Below are 17,258 nucleotides of genomic sequence, written 5' to 3'. Positions count from 1 at the left end.
GTAATTAAACATCAACTTCCTTTGCTACTTTCCTCTCACTCTAATTTCACGATACATACCATACATTAATACTTGATTTTGATAACACAAATCGGTATCCAAAGACATACGAATTTGGGGTTAATTTAATTTATTTATGCTGAAAATTATTATTTTTTGCAAAATAACATCCGTAGATTTTGAACGAATTCTATAATTTTAATTTATTTGTAAATTACTGAATTGATTTTATATGAACATAGGACGAGAAAATAAGCCTTTTAGGATGGAAAGAGTGTCACCTGTCATATCAATGTATCTCTCTTTCGCTTGTCTGCATATACTACTACGGGCATAGGATACCGTTTTGGACTTGGAAAATAATTCCAGTCTTGACAAAGACATACAGTCCCCTGTCACGTTATAATTTATAACCTAATAAATAACTCAATTATATTATTCTATATATATCTTATTGTCAATCAATCATATCTCTCCACCTCATCTCTTTAATCTAATTTTTATTATTCAAGTTCTAAAAAACTATTCTTTTTCTCCACTGGTGAATGTAAAAACAGAAGAAAGAAATAATTTTAGACAAGAAGAAGAAATACTACATTTATAGGGGAATGTAGGGCAAAGGGTACTATTACAGAAGCACTTTCCTTCTCTCATCTTTGTTAAATGTTTTTGTTGTCTTCTTTTTTATTTTTAAATGGTAGCAAAAGATTTGAAGGATACCACAAGAATACATAAAGACTGTTGAAATGGCAACAGTGATGGATGCGATGCAAACAATTAAAGTCCAGAAATTGAGGCAATTGGTCCCAAAAGGAAGACCCAATTTTATTCTTGTTTCCTTGTATTAGCCTTTTACTATAGATCTCCATTCTACGTACAAAATAACTAGTTAACGGTTAAAATTTTACATTAGTTTGATACAGTCAGATATGTTTTGTCTTCCATTTCTGAGGTCTGGTTTCCAGTCACAACTTCTCGCAGTAAGCTGAAATCTCTCACATTTTCTTTTGCCGGTGTCCAACTTTTTTTTTTTTGTAGAGCTGATAAAAAATCAATACAAACTCCCACCATGAACAATATCAAACATGTTTGTCGACTCTGAATACGTTTCCCAGAGGAATCTGTTAAAAAATTATATATATAAAAAAAATGAGTAAAACTATAAGTTATAAATGTCCAATATGTTGCATAGCAAACACAGGCTAACAGTATTTAGTTTAGGGCATTAACTATTAAGCAAGAAAAAGAAAAAGAAAAAAAAATCATCCTTCAGTTTTGTTTAGTTATTCTTCTTCTCGGCAGGCGGCGATAACAAACTAGAATGAATGGTTGAGATGCAACTTGCCATTCGTAAACAGAGTCAATAAACATAAAAAAAAAATACATGGATCCTATGGTGAAATGAAACTAAATATGTTTTTAAAGTTTTGAATTGTGACATGTGCAAATTTATCAAACATACATATTTGTTTACTAAGATTATCTACACTTAAGGTATAATAATATATTTTATTATCTCAACCAAATATATGTTGTATCTTTACACATTCTGTCATTTCATCATATCCCACCAATTTAAAAAGAAAGTTAGCAGCAGTTTGACATTTTCAATCTGATGGCAGCACTTCAAGCCAGTGTCAGAAAGAACTTGTTAGTACTTTAACACCATGTGTGACTGCAAGATTGAATTTGATACTTAAGGGCAGCACAAGTATTACAAACAGTGAAGATATACAAACCTTAATTGCACTCAATGTAATGAAATGAAAACCAAGAAACACCATGGGATATACATAATTTTGTTACAAAAAACCAAATATATATATTTTCTTTCTTTCTTTTAATCAGTGTGAAACTTTACATTTTAATCTCAAGGTCGACCATATACCTGCTGCTCATTCGATCTTTTCCAGAACTTCCAACCTGGTTTTTCTTTTCCAACCTTTCATTGAAGCAACAAGGTTTATCAACCCCACAATCTGATTCTTGCTATATTCCTGCATCGCAAAAGTAGTTTTTATTTCCAGGTTTCTAAGACGAAGAGAAGAACTAGATTATGAAAGCAATTGATATTTTGCCGCAACCAGAAGACTTCTTACCGGATGAGCTCGTGCCCAGTGTACATATTCAGTTTCAGGTAGATAATAAGCCTGTTAAGAGAATGACTCAACTTAATACTCCATGTACATATCAAAATGAAGGATGAATCAATTTTTGCATCAGCTTCTTAATTGACCATGTTAACTATGGAGTCACCTTGATGAAAGTTTCAACAATCTGTAACTTTGGCTTCACGTTTATGGAGACAAAGTGTTGTAGGCCATTGATTAAAACCTGAAAGGAATAAGGAAAATAGGTTACCAAATTTGATAAACATGCAAAATGACCCGACAATGCAAAGTATTTTCCTTTCATAATTCAAATTAACACCTGAAGGTCTAATGACATGAGAGCTCGTCCTTCATCAGTGCATCGCTTCACTCGTGATAGACCTTCAATAAGAGTTTCTGCAACAATTTCGAGTCCGTAGTCCAATAGGAGGTCTTGAACCTAAGTAATTGGTAAACAAAGCTTGGAGTAAATCATTTCACATTTTTTTTTGGTAGCTGCAGTTATCCTTTTCATCGTAATCATGAACATGCATGCGCATCAATCTTTTCAATTCTTTATACAAGATACTGAATTCACATTTTCACTTTTGTGTTTTACTAATGACAACCTCACCTGCAGCTAATTAACCTTCTATAATGGGCTTCATGTCACAAGTATCACTTGTCAAATCGGGTTAAACTGTTTTCTTCTTTCTTAACATTCATTTCATTTATTCTCTTCAATGGCAAACCTATCTGGTTTACAAATAACCCCCCCCCCCAAGCTATTCTATTGACTGATCCACAGACTAACTTGCTTCAAGCATGAACGATTAATCCAATGGCAGTTCATCCAGAGTCAATGAAAAGCAATAGGCAAACAATATCACATTGATTAATTCGGTTATTTAGCAATGTTTAACAGGATGGGGGTTCGTCTTACCTCTTTCTGAATTCCTCCATGAGCAAGCCTTGTTTTGTAGTGCTTAAATTCTCCCAACAACAAATCCACATACCTATTCATTAAACAATTCATATCAAAGAACTTGACAAATGGAGGTCAAGGATCTATTTAAGCAAAGATAATAGCAAGATTTACTGCCAAATATGAGATCACAGAAAAAGAAAAAAAATGAAACAAATTTGTAAAGAAAGAGAACAAACCCATTGTGCTCCATCCCAAGCTCTTTCAATTCCCATTTTGCATTAGCAATTCGATCAACATACCTGCCAAACATTCAGGTTTTATTATGAGAATAGCCTAGACAACAGCTAGGAAAATTAATGGCATGCTAGTAAATATATATTTTTTGCATTCAGCCATGCAATCACAGAAGAAAAATTAATTATTGTTAAAGATCTTCTACAAGGTTTTGATTTCTGCCATGAAAATGGAGGGAAAGAGGGAAAGGACATAAAAGGTTAGTTTAAAAAATTCTTGCCGCATAATATAACCTTAATGGGTTTGGCAAGTGAAACCAAATTCTTCCATCATATCCCAAGTCAGCCAGACACTGCAAAATTTAGTCAATAATAACTAGTTTTGATGGATTGATAGATAACCTCCAATCATCAAAATTAACAAGAATGGTTGGACAAATGTCTTTAGCCTACCTCAAAATTTTAATACCCATCAAGACATTTTTGTTTACTCTCTTTCATATTTCCCGCAACTCAGCATTTTGGACACTTCAACTGTTTTGTTACATTTTCTTTTTTTCATTCAGATTTTTTTTTCTTGCTTGGTTCAGTTAACATCAAAGAATATTGTTTTTTATAAAAATATATATATTTCAGCATGTTGGGTGACTACAAGGTTGAGTGAAGACAAAATAATAACCCTAGAATCAGTCCCAGCTTTCACAAGGCTATATACACAGACACATGTGCATGCATAAACATACACGTGCATATATACATATGTTCTGTTCCTTGCTTTTGGTTGCATTTGTTTCCTCAATTTTTGCATAAAGAAAAAGCAAAACCATAGATAAAATTCACAAGCATCAAAAACATTATCATTAAATCAATCATAATGATTGCATAGAAAAATCAAATCATGTTTTTTGTTTTTTCCATTAAAGTTATTTTAAGTTACTTTTAATTTATAATCCTCAACAAACAGGTTTTAGCTTTTGTGTCAATATGCAAGCAAAAATAACATTTTTTAATGAGGAACTCGATATAATGATCTTACCCGTTAATGTGAAGCAGTATTCTTGCAGTTGTCCTATGTATGTGCTCCACAAGATCTGGCACAGCACCCACCTGGCAATAGCCAAGCAAGTAAACTAAATATCATATTATCAGAAAAAGTAAAATTCAAATTAATATAATAACATTTACTTGATAAAACAAAATTATGCTCATTTGGAAAACCATAATAAATTTTATAAATTACATATTAAAAAGATGTTCCAAACTAAGCAGGGAAAAGTAAAATATATATGTCTGATGGAGAGAGACGGCTTCAACTTGCAGCTGTTCTAGTACAAAGGCAGCTTAGCTTATGCTATGTAGATTATTACATGGGCTATACAGGCAGGGTTGAGCGGCAGGAGCAAGGACTTGAGAGGTATACATGCTTGTACAGAGAGTAGAGAAGTGACACATTTGGTCTATCTATTTTTTAGCTTTAATGATGAAAGTAATAGGAGGGCCTTTGACGGGGAAGAGCTACCTTCATCAAAGCTCTAATAGTTATTAGGAGTAACTGATCTTTGAATTTTGTTTCAACTGTTTGAACAAAAAAAATAACCAGCTTCCTTCATGAATCGAGCCCCCTTGCTGCGTGTTTGTCATCATTTTGTACTGATTAAAGAAAATATTTGAGCTACAAATCATAAGTTACATAGAGTAACTTGACACTGCCATCATAATAATCTAGCACAAGATAGTGTCAAAGGTCTTCAAGAATCCAAGTCCTCATAATTTACAGATCCCACAACTGTTCAGAGGGCCACTTTTTAAGGCGGGAGGGGGCAACAAGGAGCCTATTTCAGACTATCAGATTTATCATTCATGATTTTTCATCACATCATACCAAATAATGATTCAATTGAATTTAGTATAAAGTAATAAAGAAACTGCTTGAATATATTATGAAGCTGTCTATATGTTCAAAAGGTTCAATGTACCAAATTAATGAAGCAACAAAACGGGAAATTATTAAATTTACTCTGACATACCTTACAGTACAGACTCACTTGGAAGATCCAGTAGAATGACCCGTCCTTATCTATAATATATCTCTATGTCTACAAAGCATTAACAACTTGCTTTTCTATGAAAGGTGGAACTAAAATCTTAACCACATACTACTTTGACATTTATTTAATACTATACATATACAAATAACACAAAGCAGAAACCAGGACATCCTTTGTGAAAGAAGAGAGGACAAAGTGTCTCTTATTACTGGTATTTTTTAATTTCAGGAAAATATGGATTAGAGGTGGTCCAATACTGTTATAAATAACTATTCTAGTCTTGTTCAGACATAGCACTAAACCATAAGTCAACATAAATCACACAAGTATAATTTTTTTTTGCATTTTCTTAACCCAATTGATAGAAAATGACTAATTGAGAACCATACCAGGTGCACAAAGAAATCTTCAACTATAGCTGTATTACTCTTTAATAGCAATGATTGGAGATTAGTTCTAGATCTATGCAATATCCGAGCTACAAGAGCTACAGTATCAGCACCTGCACATCTTTCCTGCAACATAAGTGTTATGTTATTTATGGGCACATAAACTATCAAATGCTTCATTCCCGTTTTAAAAACAAAATCCACATAAATCACCTTAGTTCGAAGAAATCAAGAAACCAATAAGCATTTAACATAGATTCTTGTTGGCGAGTCAGTGCAAAGCATTTTAATGAATAATCCACATTAACAAACAAAACCTTTCATCCCTTAGTTAATATCATATTGAGAAATAAAACTACCAAAACATAAAGTGGCTGATGAGAGAACAAGAAATCTGCTAATAGTGGGCAATTTTCCCCATCAAATCTATAAGACAAGGAACTTGTGGGAAAAACTTGTTACAGTCATCCTAAAAATCAGTAATACCTTACCCAAAGAAAGTTACTTTATACCTTTAGACCAAAGGAGGTGCCTGCTGGAGAACCAAAATTTGTATTTTGAGGAGCAGTGGGTGTCAAATCTGCATGTGCGGTTGAAGATGATAAGGATCCTGATGAAGTTTTTATCCACTCTTCACAATCTTGCGTTACTTGTGATAAGGCAGTCTTTAACCGATCTAGGAATAACAAACAAATAGTCAAAATGCAGAAATGAGAAGTGAACTTATAAGTGCATATTAATAGATATATAAATTTCCATCATGTATTGAATGGAAATTAACTTACAATTAAGAGAGTCCGTCAAGGTCTTTCCACTCGAATTCATGTTTTGCAGACCAAATGTTTCAAATACAAAATAGAAAAACATCTCAAATAACTGGCATATGCCCTGCAACAATGTACTGAATCAGGAAAATTAATTTAGAGGGAAAACGCGAAAAAGACTGTTCAGATTGTATGCCCACCAAGGAAGTAGAGCTTAGGAAAAGAAAGGTTTAACCAGCACGCACCTTAAAAAACTCAACATTTACTATTTCAAGTTTCTGCATCAATCTTGCATACTTATCCATCGACCTAATGTGTAAAAATTAGAAGCTCAATTACATTTGCTTATAAGAAAATGAAGAACATAGCTCTTGATAGAGAAATGCATTTTCTTTTCGGAACTGTATAGCACCTAACCTCAGAAGACAAAGAGATGATCCTGTTTGTGCTGTAAAATCATCATTACTGAAATGAGGAGAGTAATTTCTTGAAAGGTTGGGTTTTGAAATTCGACTAGGGAGTTGACTATCCTCATCAATAAAGTCAGCAAGTAAATCCTCGTTTTCCTCTTCCGAGATGGAATTGGCACCATTGATATGATTTTCATCACCACGAGGAGAGACATCACCATGAATATTATCAGCATTTCCCTCATATTCAACAGAGGTGGTTCCATTAAGTGGGGAGGAATTATGAGCCTCTTTGTGACTGGAGCTTACTTTTAGCAAAAATGGGTTTCCATTTCTAAGCCAAGGAGAAAATCCACTCTTCTTGGCACCTGTGTCAACTTTGTTTGCTAATTTGTCAGCGCGAAGCACCCTAGAATTAGAAGACCTACCATCAGAGGCAGCAATTAAGGGTGCTCCATCACCTACTAGCCCAGCAAAACTAATTATTTGTGCCGTCTCTGGTGGCAATCTAAGCCAGGTTTCTCTCTCCAAAACCATTTTAAGTGCCTGAAAACAAAACAAAAAGACACAGTTCCGTTTCAACTCATTAAGATTACAGGCAGAAGGTATAGAATTATGCACAGAAATACTAGTAAGAATGGTGCCACAAAATAAAATATCTGCAACAAAAGATATGCCAACAGACAAACCAATTTTATAACATGCTACAATAAGCAAGAAAATAAAAATGCAAGTACCGGTACTTGCTCCACTAAAAGCCTCTCCATGTTTCCATTTTATGCAAAGTATAAAATATCAACAGTCATTACAAAAAATATTGCAAGTATGATAAAGACAACAAAACTTGCATTTTGATGTGCATAATTCTTGAAACCAAGTAGATAAGTAAGAAGCCCATGACTAGCTATAACTAAATGGTAGCGCCACCCTGTCTCCAAAGAAAGCCTACAACTTCAAAGACTAACTCCCCCAAAACCAATAAAAACAATAAAAGTAACCACGACGAAGAATAAGTCAGAAATCCAACTTACAAATACATTTTGCCGATGAAATGCAGCAAAATAATTTCCGCAGACACCCTTCAATTTCTGCCTGAACTCAAAAGCCTCAACTCCACAGAAGGCTTCCCCAGCCAAGATGAATGTGCTAAGATCTTCATAGTTTTTCAAAAATTGATGAATGCTTGTAGAAGCAGCAGCAGAAGCAGACAGCAGTACTGATACTCGGCTAGTCATAAGTTGCCAAAGATTCTTACGTCCCCTCTGAAGAGTTTGTGACACAAAAGTTATGGCTTCTTTCCTTAATTGATACCATGGAGATCCACTGCTTGATGTAGCACCATCGCCATTTCTACCATCAGAAACTGGTTTATCAGATTCTACATTTCCAGAATCCATCCTTCCAGATGTATCAGCTGAGGAAGTGGCTGTTGTAGACTCCTTTATGGAAGATGAACCTGGTATCCCGTCTACAGATTCAGTGAGATCAAATAGTTAACCCATTGGGAGTTGCAAGGATTATTTTAGAAACTGAACCCAGTGCGTGCTGAAACCTCTACAGCATTCAGAAAAGATGTTACCTTTCATCAATTTGGCATTTGTTACTGGGCACTCTAAAACCTGCAACAAGACAAAAACATTTTAAAATAATAATAATAATAATAAGAGAGACAGAGCACCCTGCAAACTGGAAGGAAACCAGGAAAATGCAAAAAGGCCATGGCATTACCAAAGAACCCAGAAAGATTTCATATAAATATGCATACATCCAGAGATTTATATACCATGCAATAGATTCAAACTGATGCCTCAAAAGAAAACCAATATAGAAAAGGAAAAACCATGTGAGTCAAAGCACAGACTTGCTTAACTCCAATTCTAGCTTAGCCCTCCCGTATTTCTTAGTCCTGGATGCTCTAGGCAGATAATGTAACTATCTTCTATTCCACATTTCCCATAGCTTGAGAAGTGGAAAAGAAAGTTCCGCATATATTTCACAGCAACAAAAAGTTGGAGACAACTGTAACCATTAAGCAGCAACACTAACAACAAATATTCTACATAAACAAATGAGAAACAGTAAAATTCAAATTGACCTTATTCTCCAGCTGAAAGCCCATGATTTCATGATATGAACACATTATTTTGAACAGGACAGCTAGTGTCCTTAACAAACACTGTCTAAACTTAGATTCAGGTATCTGAAGGCATAGATCACTGTAGGTAAGTCTGGGGTCAAATAAAATATAAGTTAGTAACCATGGCAAAATAATAAAGTACTAGCACATCAATTGATAGAAAGACCACTTAAGTTTAGAACGCATACCTGCTATTTTGCATATGTACATCTTGGTCCTGCAAAAGTTATCAATCACCTAATAAGTTATCCTATCATATGAGGTAGAAAATATAAGCATCATGAGCAGCAAGAAAAGGTAAAAAGGACATACAAAGGACCTAGGATAAATTCACAATGAAACAAACTGAACTAAAGTGTGGTTTGTTCTCATTCTTCTACGGTTTCCAGTCCATACTGGTTAACCATGTGTATTTAAGTTCCCTTCTCCCTTTGATGGACTCCTAATATATCTGTGTACTCTTTTATTAGTCACAGTCCAAAACTTTTCATCCAATTCAACTAAATTTGAATTCACATTAATATAATTAACTAGAATAAGCACCCTGTGATCTCAACCTCATTTCCTATCTAGTGCATCAACATAAGTACACTGATAAATTGTATGGACAAAAGGCCTGAAATCTAGAATTTGACAGTTAACAGCACGTACATTAAAATACTTTCTTTGAGTGGGTAAAGAGTATATTATAGTTGTAAATTAAAACTCTGAGGTGCCATATGTACCCCTGAACTATCATATTCCCACAACATCAATATTACCTCATAGAGAATAATACTCTTCAAGACAGAGTGGGTTTCTGAGATAACTTCTTGCATGAAAAAACTTTGTATCTTCTCGGCAAGACCAGAGACATCTCCTATTAAAGCATAAGCATCAACCACCTGAAACATTGCGAATATATTAACCTCACTTTTCCAAAAATATAAAAATGATAGTCGTAAATCTCTAACTTGCAGTTTTTCCCTCTAAAGAATGAGACAAATGTGATTGAACTTGACAAAGCCTAGGATGTAGACCATAGAATGAGAAGAATCTTCTAATTGCAGGATAGGCCACATATGGCATGGACAGAAAATGACTAGCACAGCAAACATAATGAGAACTGTATGATATTTATTGTAGACCAAAATAATGCAATTCTCAAGCAAAACTAAATAACCTTAACCAAATGGCCAAAAAACATATCTGAATTCCATCAAAGACTATAGAGCAAACCAGTTTTTAATGCGCATACAAACAGAACAAAGAAATTGTAGTAGTCTACATACTAAGTAAGCTGTTAGAACAGAAAATAAGAAAGCATTAAACAGTTGAAAACTAAAAGGGAATGGGCAGAAGCAGTATCTTTTCTAAGCCACAACAATAGACAAACAAAGAAATCTGTGAGAGTGCTCATGCTCAAATTTATACATAAATCCAGCAGATACCCTGGTCTGCCTCCCTAGCATTCTATGCAGACAACTAAAATATAGTCATCTAATGAAAGGTGCAAACAATGATATGTCATCGATTTTGATAAAATAAACTGACGACAAATTGAACTCGATGAGGCAGCCACAGGATGTTTGGATACTTGAAACAAATAAAATGATTCATTGAAAATAAATTTATAAGTGTATCATCTATGACAAAAGTAATGCATAAATCATGTAGAAAGTTGAAATCAAAGACTTCATGCATGCACCAGGTATCAAGAACAAGGAGCAGAGAATAAATAACCAACAGTTAAATAGCCTTCTTCTTTAAACTCCTGACAAACTCCTAACAAGAGTGAGTCCAGCTTTTGAAGAGTTCTTCCTAGCCAAACCTGCATCAATACTTAAAATGGTGAAAAGGAAGCTTACTTCAAATTTTAATCCAAAATCAACTGTAAGAAAGTGAAAAGAACGAAGAAATTTTCTATTCCAGAGCAAAAGATGCAGCATTGCAGCTTAACATATAGCTTTTGTAAGTTCTTATTATAATTAACAACAGAAATTAAGAGAGGCAGGCAGAAAGAGAGAACACCTTTTGGTACAAAATACATAAGAATTACATAATAGAACTTTAATGCTCACCTCAACCCCACGGCTCATCTCTTGTATTGCTGAAAGCTCTGAGAAGCTATCTAGTAGTTGTAAATACTCGGATAGTACTTGAAATGCCTGCACAATAACTTATACTAAGTGCACTGTTTTGAGATATAATCATGATAAAGTAGAAAAAAGGAAACTGAAGGATCATAGGTAATGTAACTAATGTTACTTGGAACTCACCTTGCAGAAATTACCTTCCTCGACCAGAGACTCAAGGGATACTTGCATGTCCCGTGCATGAAGAAGCTCAGCTAGTACTGGAAGCAAGTGCTGCAATGAGAAATATGAAGATTATGAAAACATTAACTTTCTCCCAGAAAGCCAAAAGATATAAAATTATAGCCACAGTCAAAGATAAGTATTGCTAAGGTGAGTACAAGAGAGATTTACCATAAGAGCCTGTTTCTTCTTAGAATCAGTATTCACAACAAGGTCCCTAGAAACCTCGTTCATTGATGATGTTAGATGCCTTCTGCCATTCTGCAAACAACACAACTCGAATGAGATGCAGGTTCAGTAGCAGCATAACAATTGTACACTCAATATCTAAAGTAATGAACAGAATCACCACTGGGAAAAAGCAGAAACAATGAGCTGACATTCTCCAGATGAGGTTCTTTAAAATATCATACATGAAACAATGCAAATGCTTACCCTGCAGATGACATTTGCAATCTTCAAGTCTTTCTCCAATTCCCTGACCAAATTCATACCCTTCACTGGCCAAAAGCAAGTATCAAAACCTCACTTAAAGAAACGAGAAAATGAATCCTGAACTTCTTTAAACCATCACCATAGTACACACAACAACAAAAACTGAAGTAAGAACTGTAAAACTTAAACACCTTCAACCCCTCCAATTTAATAATTAAAATTAAAAGGTTGTCACTTTAATTAAAGAAGAAACTAGAAGACAATCAAATTTTCTTAACCATTCTGTATAACCCCACGGAAATGTATAATATAAATATTATATATTTTGAGACAGGCACCAATAAAACCAACACTACAGCACATCATGCCAATTAATCAACTTATAACTGATCAAGCGAATAATTCCATCTTTAATGAATAATTAGTGTCATGGGACCAACTTTAGTAAATATATACATAAAATCTTGATGACTAGGGATTAGATGAAGAATTCAGATAATTGATGCTCTATATATCATAGTCAAAAACTCCTTTCAAAGATGCAAAAAGACACTTTTCATTTTAATAATAGATACAGGAGCACAACTTGTAAACCTATACAATAAAATCAGATGATGTATAAACAGATGTTATATAGCAGAGAAATCTCATTAGATAACTTACCCATTACTTCATGATGCTCCATAACATTGCGGGATAATTGTTCTGCTACTCTATCCAGTTGAGCTAATCTAAGTGTGGCCTAAAAAGGGATCAAGATGAACGGAAAAATAGATAATGAAAATTCCAGATAAGAACAAAGCTATCTGATTGCAATCCATTAGAAACCCGGGGGGGCAAACAATGGAACAAAGCAAGTAACCTTTATGGATATATGACAAGATAAGAACAAAAGAAACAGCTACGCATATATGACAAGCATGGAATCTTGAACATATTTAGCTCACTGGTAAAATGTACAACCCAGGATCTTTGCTCCACAATTGCTTATTCAACCTTAGGCCGCAATTCATAAAACCCAAAAACCTTTTCTTATTATCAGATGTCTTTATCATATCCCCTAATCATTACCACTATGTTCACAGAGATAATATTGAGCAAAGAACTGTTCACTGACAACAAACAAGTCACAGCAGGGAATTGGGATTATGACGCACAAGCAGTTAACCATTCATGAACAGAGTAAGAAAACATTATCATATGCGTCACTTGTAACAGGCACTTATTAAATAAGAAAACCAGAAGAAAGGATAAAAATGTTATCTCACAATTAAAACAAAACGTTGGGATATCTACATATTTATAGCGAATGGTAGCGAATGGTAGTAAGACAATATTGGAGGGATCAACGTCACCAAGAGAGGAAATAATAAAGCAGTAAAGTCCAATAGTCTACAACATAAATGACTGAGGTGCACAACCGGAAGACAAATAATTGAATTAGAAAAGTCTACTTAAAAAACTAAAATACGAAAACTAAACCAAAAAAATACCTGTTTCTCAAAATATTCTAGTTCATTTTCATCAGAAGGAATATGCTCCAAGACATGTTTTATCGGATCAAACTCCTGCCATAGATTGAAAAAGTAAGTATACAGAAACAGATTGAAGAAACATAAAATAATAATAATAGTAATAAAAATAACATGCTTCAGCAGAATAAAAAAGAAAAGGCAAACACTATTCTTTCTGTTTTCCTTTTGGAACTACTCCTGTATGCTTCCAATGAACTAAAGTAGTACTGCTCCTTCCCCTTTCCCGTACCCACCCCCTTTTACTTTTTCTTTCTTTCTTCCGCTTTCTGAATCTCATATTCAAAAAGAAAAAGAAAAGGCAAAGAAACGGAAGACTATAACAAAACAGTTCTTTCTCATGTCCTTGAAGTTTATATATTCACAGCATGTATTTTAGTATATGATCATTATGTATAGAAGAAAGGAAGTGGTGGAGAAGAAAGACAGCAACATATAAATATTGACAAGAATAAAGGTTAAAACAACAAAAATACCAATCAGAACCACAACTTTATGTTCGGCTTAATCATTCAGATGACGAAAGGAAGTTGAATTTGTAAATGTAACTTCACTGATTTTGCATTGCACTATAGACAATGGTTCTCAAATTATAATTTATATGTCTCTAGTACATCTAAGCATAAATATCCAAGAAACACCTCCTCATAGAATTTTTCCTCTACGTCTTCCACTATTTGACTCTGAGGTTTGCTTCCATATATTGACATCAGTTCTTCAGAACTCGATGGAAGACTATATCTCTGATCAGGTGGCAATCCTGAAAGAGCACGAGCAACAGCCGCTGCTGCTGCAGCTCGAGCTGGAACCTGTATAAGATAATAAAGAACATATGAATCAAAATTCACAAATAAACTATAGAGAAGAATACAGCTAGTCCTGACAGAAATATCAAATAACATCCTAAGTCCAAAAGTAACATACAAACCACAAAACCCAGCAAACTTTTGGCTCAAAAAACATAACAAGTCATACCCAGTTCCATCTACTGCTTTGTTGTTGTTGGGGACCATTTGGTAATTACTTTTGATATTTAACATTGCCTCCCAAAACCAAAAGACCGGGATATAAAAAGCAAACAATGTTTTATTTTAAGATTTAAAAATGAAAAACTATACACAAAAACATGATTTTACTATTATACTGAACAATTATTTAAGAATTCCGTCGCATTCTATGTTCATTGTGCATCCATTTTTATTTTACAGTAAAATCTTTTAGGGAAACAAAAGTAACAACCAAACAAAGTCTTGGTCATTCAGGATGCAACGTATCTAGCAAGTCCAGTGACAAAACTAAATTCAGTTCAAATAAAATCTTATTAAACTTAACTTCAACAAAGTAACACTAATTTATACTAGTGTCGAATTTCTCAAAACTAATCAAATGCAGTGGAATAAACCTCAATAAAGAATTCCGGCAAAAGAAATAACTCAACAAAGACTTGATAATCAAAAGATTAAAAGATTTAAGTAAGTTTTGAGCTACATTACTTACCTCGGGCCGATCAGAAGAGGGAGAAGAAGGCAAGAGACCAAGTGATCGCGCGGACCGCACGGAGCTGAGGAGTTTCTCCCCAACCTTGGACAAATCCATTCCACCTCCTTGGAATAACAAAAAAGGGACCAAAAAGAAAACCCTAGAGCTGTCAAATCCACCGTCGCTTAAATCGCCAACGCCGCCATTCAACAAAAACGGATTCCCCAAAACGCTGCCGAACGGGAACAGATTCGGCTGCTGCATTTCATTTCAACTCCAGATCATAAACATACATCCCCCGTCTTCAAACGCCCTTCCTTTTTCTTTCCTTTCCACGGATCTGCTTCTCTTTTTTATCTTTTTCCAATTTCCCACCCCGGGATCGGTTGGGAAGTGAAGGAAATTTTAGGGACTGAAGTTTAGATTAGAATTGTTATACTTTTTCGTTAGGGACAAATTGCGAAATTCTGTCGGTAAATAAAATAAGAAAATACTGGCGCTGTCCGTTGATTTTTGGGCTTTCTATAGACTGATGGAGCTCCTCCTAGTCTAGCTCTAGCAGTAGTACTTGAAGGATCGGGCAGAGCGTTAATAGAAGTTTAGGCAATGGGCTAACCGATGAAGAGTTGCACTTGCAGAGGCTTGACTTAGAGCGCCAGCGTCGCATTTTCCTTGCCGCATTTTTGTTCCTTTTTTTTTAATGCTTTTGCAAATTTAATTTTTTAATACTTTTAATTAAACTAGTGTTTGAAAAGCAATCTAATAATTAAATTGGAACCACTTATTTGTAATTACATAATATTAACATGTATGAATAATAATTGGTAGGTCCTATCAAATTAGGTGTAATTGAAGTACTTTAATTGAGAATTAGAGTAATTATACATATAATTATATTTAAATCTAATTTTAAAAAATTATTTTTATACAAGTTATAAAATTATATTATAAGCATGACATGTATGAATTTTGGGATAGTTGTGACCAAAACTTTTTTATATTATAAATATATTTTTTTGTATTTTAAAAAGTTATAATCAAAATTTTTTATTTTAAATCCTATATTTTTTTAAAGTTATGGTCAAAAAGTTTATTATGAAAAATTATTTAAAAAGTTTTATAATATATTTATTTATAAAAATTTAAGGTTAAGTATGGATATAATTTATTTGTGTCAATGCTATATATTGTAAAAATAATATACTTATTTATAAAAAATTATTCTAGTTTTTTGTTATTAAAAGTAATGAAAATTTTAATATTATTTAAAATAAGTGTTATGAAAGTTTAGAACAATTTATTTTATAAATTTTAAATATTATAAATATTATTTTATTTTGACTTAATTTACATATTGTAAAAAATGATATAAGATATCATAAGTTTTTGTAAATTAAGATTTTATAATTAAAGTTACAGACTATTTAAATTGTGAACCTATAACACCCCCTACCTATATTCGTCACCGGAATATGGTAGAGGCATTACCGGAGTTTTTCGAATTAATTTTCCCATTATTACGAGTTAAATACTATTCTTTTATTGAAACATATTATGGCGTCCCATTGATGCCTCCGAATCCCAAAACATACACCGATTTCAAACCAAATCAACCAATCCAATTCAACATATTTTCAAGATAGATTTACGCATATCCATAAGATAACCTCATCACATGCCAAAACTAGGATTTGATAGCCATACCAATGGCTAACTTTATATCCATTTCACAGTAACATTTACTTTATCAACTTATACACGCTATTGATTTCCAAAATAAAATTTCTTGATATACTAAAATGTTGAAGTTGATAGTGTGATGTGTCTCCGACCTTCGAACTCTTAATACTACGAATCAGGGAAAAATGAAGCAGGGTAAGCACGTTGTGCTTAGTAAGCTCATGTAACAAGAATTATACTTACCTAATATTTTCAATACAATACAATAAATATGCATACATCCATTCAATTTACCATTTGCCTATCACACACAAATTCAACCAAAACATTGATCAAATAGCATCATATGAGTTCAATACAAAGATTAATGATTGATGAGCTCATCAATTCCATGTTTTCTATTACCCTTATTATTTCCCATATTTATCCTGTTGAATTTCTCGAAATTTCTATGGATTTTGAGAAGTACACTTTTAGCATACTATTTCGGGTTTGTCAATTCATATTCATGTGCGCTTCATTTCAAATAGCACACTCCTGCGAACCTCATCCTTACAGTGGGATTACCAATCCAGGCTAAATCCCCTGTAATATAAACTTATAGAGTATTGTCAGGATTACCAGTCCAGGCTAAATCCCCTGCAACGACAATTTGCTTTAATAAGCTTGGATCTGAATTACCAGTCTAGGCTATATTCAGACCCTAATTCGGATTACCCGTCCGAGCTATATCCATTTTACACATATTCTTCAGGAGGGCTATATCAGGATAGGATCACCCGTCCGGACTAAATCTTTTTACCGTCAATTCCTTTTTAAAGATCCATTGAATTTTC

General features: G+C 33.7%; 1 protein-coding gene across 4 annotated transcripts; it reads right to left on the bottom strand.

Annotated features, from left to right (window-relative positions):
• Positions 1 to 791: 791 nt before the first annotated feature.
• Positions 792 to 15,481, bottom strand: LOC107906649 (syndetin). 4 transcript variants are annotated; one of them, XM_016833705.2, is made up of 27 exons: positions 14,761 to 15,447; positions 13,905 to 14,072; positions 13,225 to 13,299; positions 12,395 to 12,473; positions 11,732 to 11,796; positions 11,468 to 11,557; positions 11,258 to 11,347; positions 11,060 to 11,146; positions 10,726 to 10,809; positions 9,761 to 9,883; positions 9,188 to 9,216; positions 8,958 to 9,090; positions 8,442 to 8,481; positions 7,894 to 8,330; positions 6,870 to 7,408; positions 6,698 to 6,761; positions 6,474 to 6,576; positions 6,201 to 6,364; positions 5,689 to 5,814; positions 4,288 to 4,358; positions 3,255 to 3,317; positions 3,034 to 3,106; positions 2,431 to 2,550; positions 2,257 to 2,334; positions 2,100 to 2,150; positions 1,889 to 1,997; positions 792 to 1,121 (listed from the first exon to the last, which is right to left on the bottom strand). In XM_016833705.2, exons 1-26 carry the CDS (start codon positions 15,004 to 15,006, stop codon positions 1,896 to 1,898), a joined length of 3,300 nt encoding a protein of 1,099 aa, XP_016689194.1. In that variant the 5' UTR covers positions 15,007 to 15,447; the 3' UTR covers positions 792 to 1,121; positions 1,889 to 1,895. The 4 variants fall into 4 exon arrangements, with proteins under 4 accessions (XP_016689194.1, XP_016689193.1, XP_040949377.1 ...); XM_016833704.2 differs by lacking the exon at positions 792 to 1,121 and having other exon boundaries at positions 1,673 to 1,997; positions 14,761 to 15,481; XM_041093443.1 differs by lacking the exons at positions 792 to 1,121; positions 5,689 to 5,814 and having other exon boundaries at positions 1,673 to 1,997.
• Between the last annotated feature and the right edge of the window lie 1,777 nt (positions 15,482 to 17,258).

This window comes from Gossypium hirsutum, chromosome D05 (genome assembly GCF_007990345.1).
Source record: "Gossypium hirsutum isolate 1008001.06 chromosome D05, Gossypium_hirsutum_v2.1, whole genome shotgun sequence".
NCBI lineage: Eukaryota > Viridiplantae > Streptophyta > Magnoliopsida > Malvales > Malvaceae > Gossypium > Gossypium hirsutum.
This window is presented reverse-complemented; position numbering and strand designations above follow the sequence as displayed.

Coding starts and splice junctions, on each gene's coding strand:
- LOC107906649 (XM_016833704.2), bottom strand. CDS start 15,006: ATGCAGCAGCCGAATCTGTTCCCGTTCGGCAGCGTTTTGGGGAATCCG. Junction 10,810..11,059: donor AGATGAGCCGTGGGGTTGAG/GTGAGCATTAAA, acceptor GTATTGATGCAG/GTTTGGCTAGGAAGAACTCT. Junction 3,107..3,254: donor CTTGGGATGGAGCACAATGG/GTTTGTTCTCTT, acceptor TTTAATGAATAG/GTATGTGGATTTGTTGTTGG.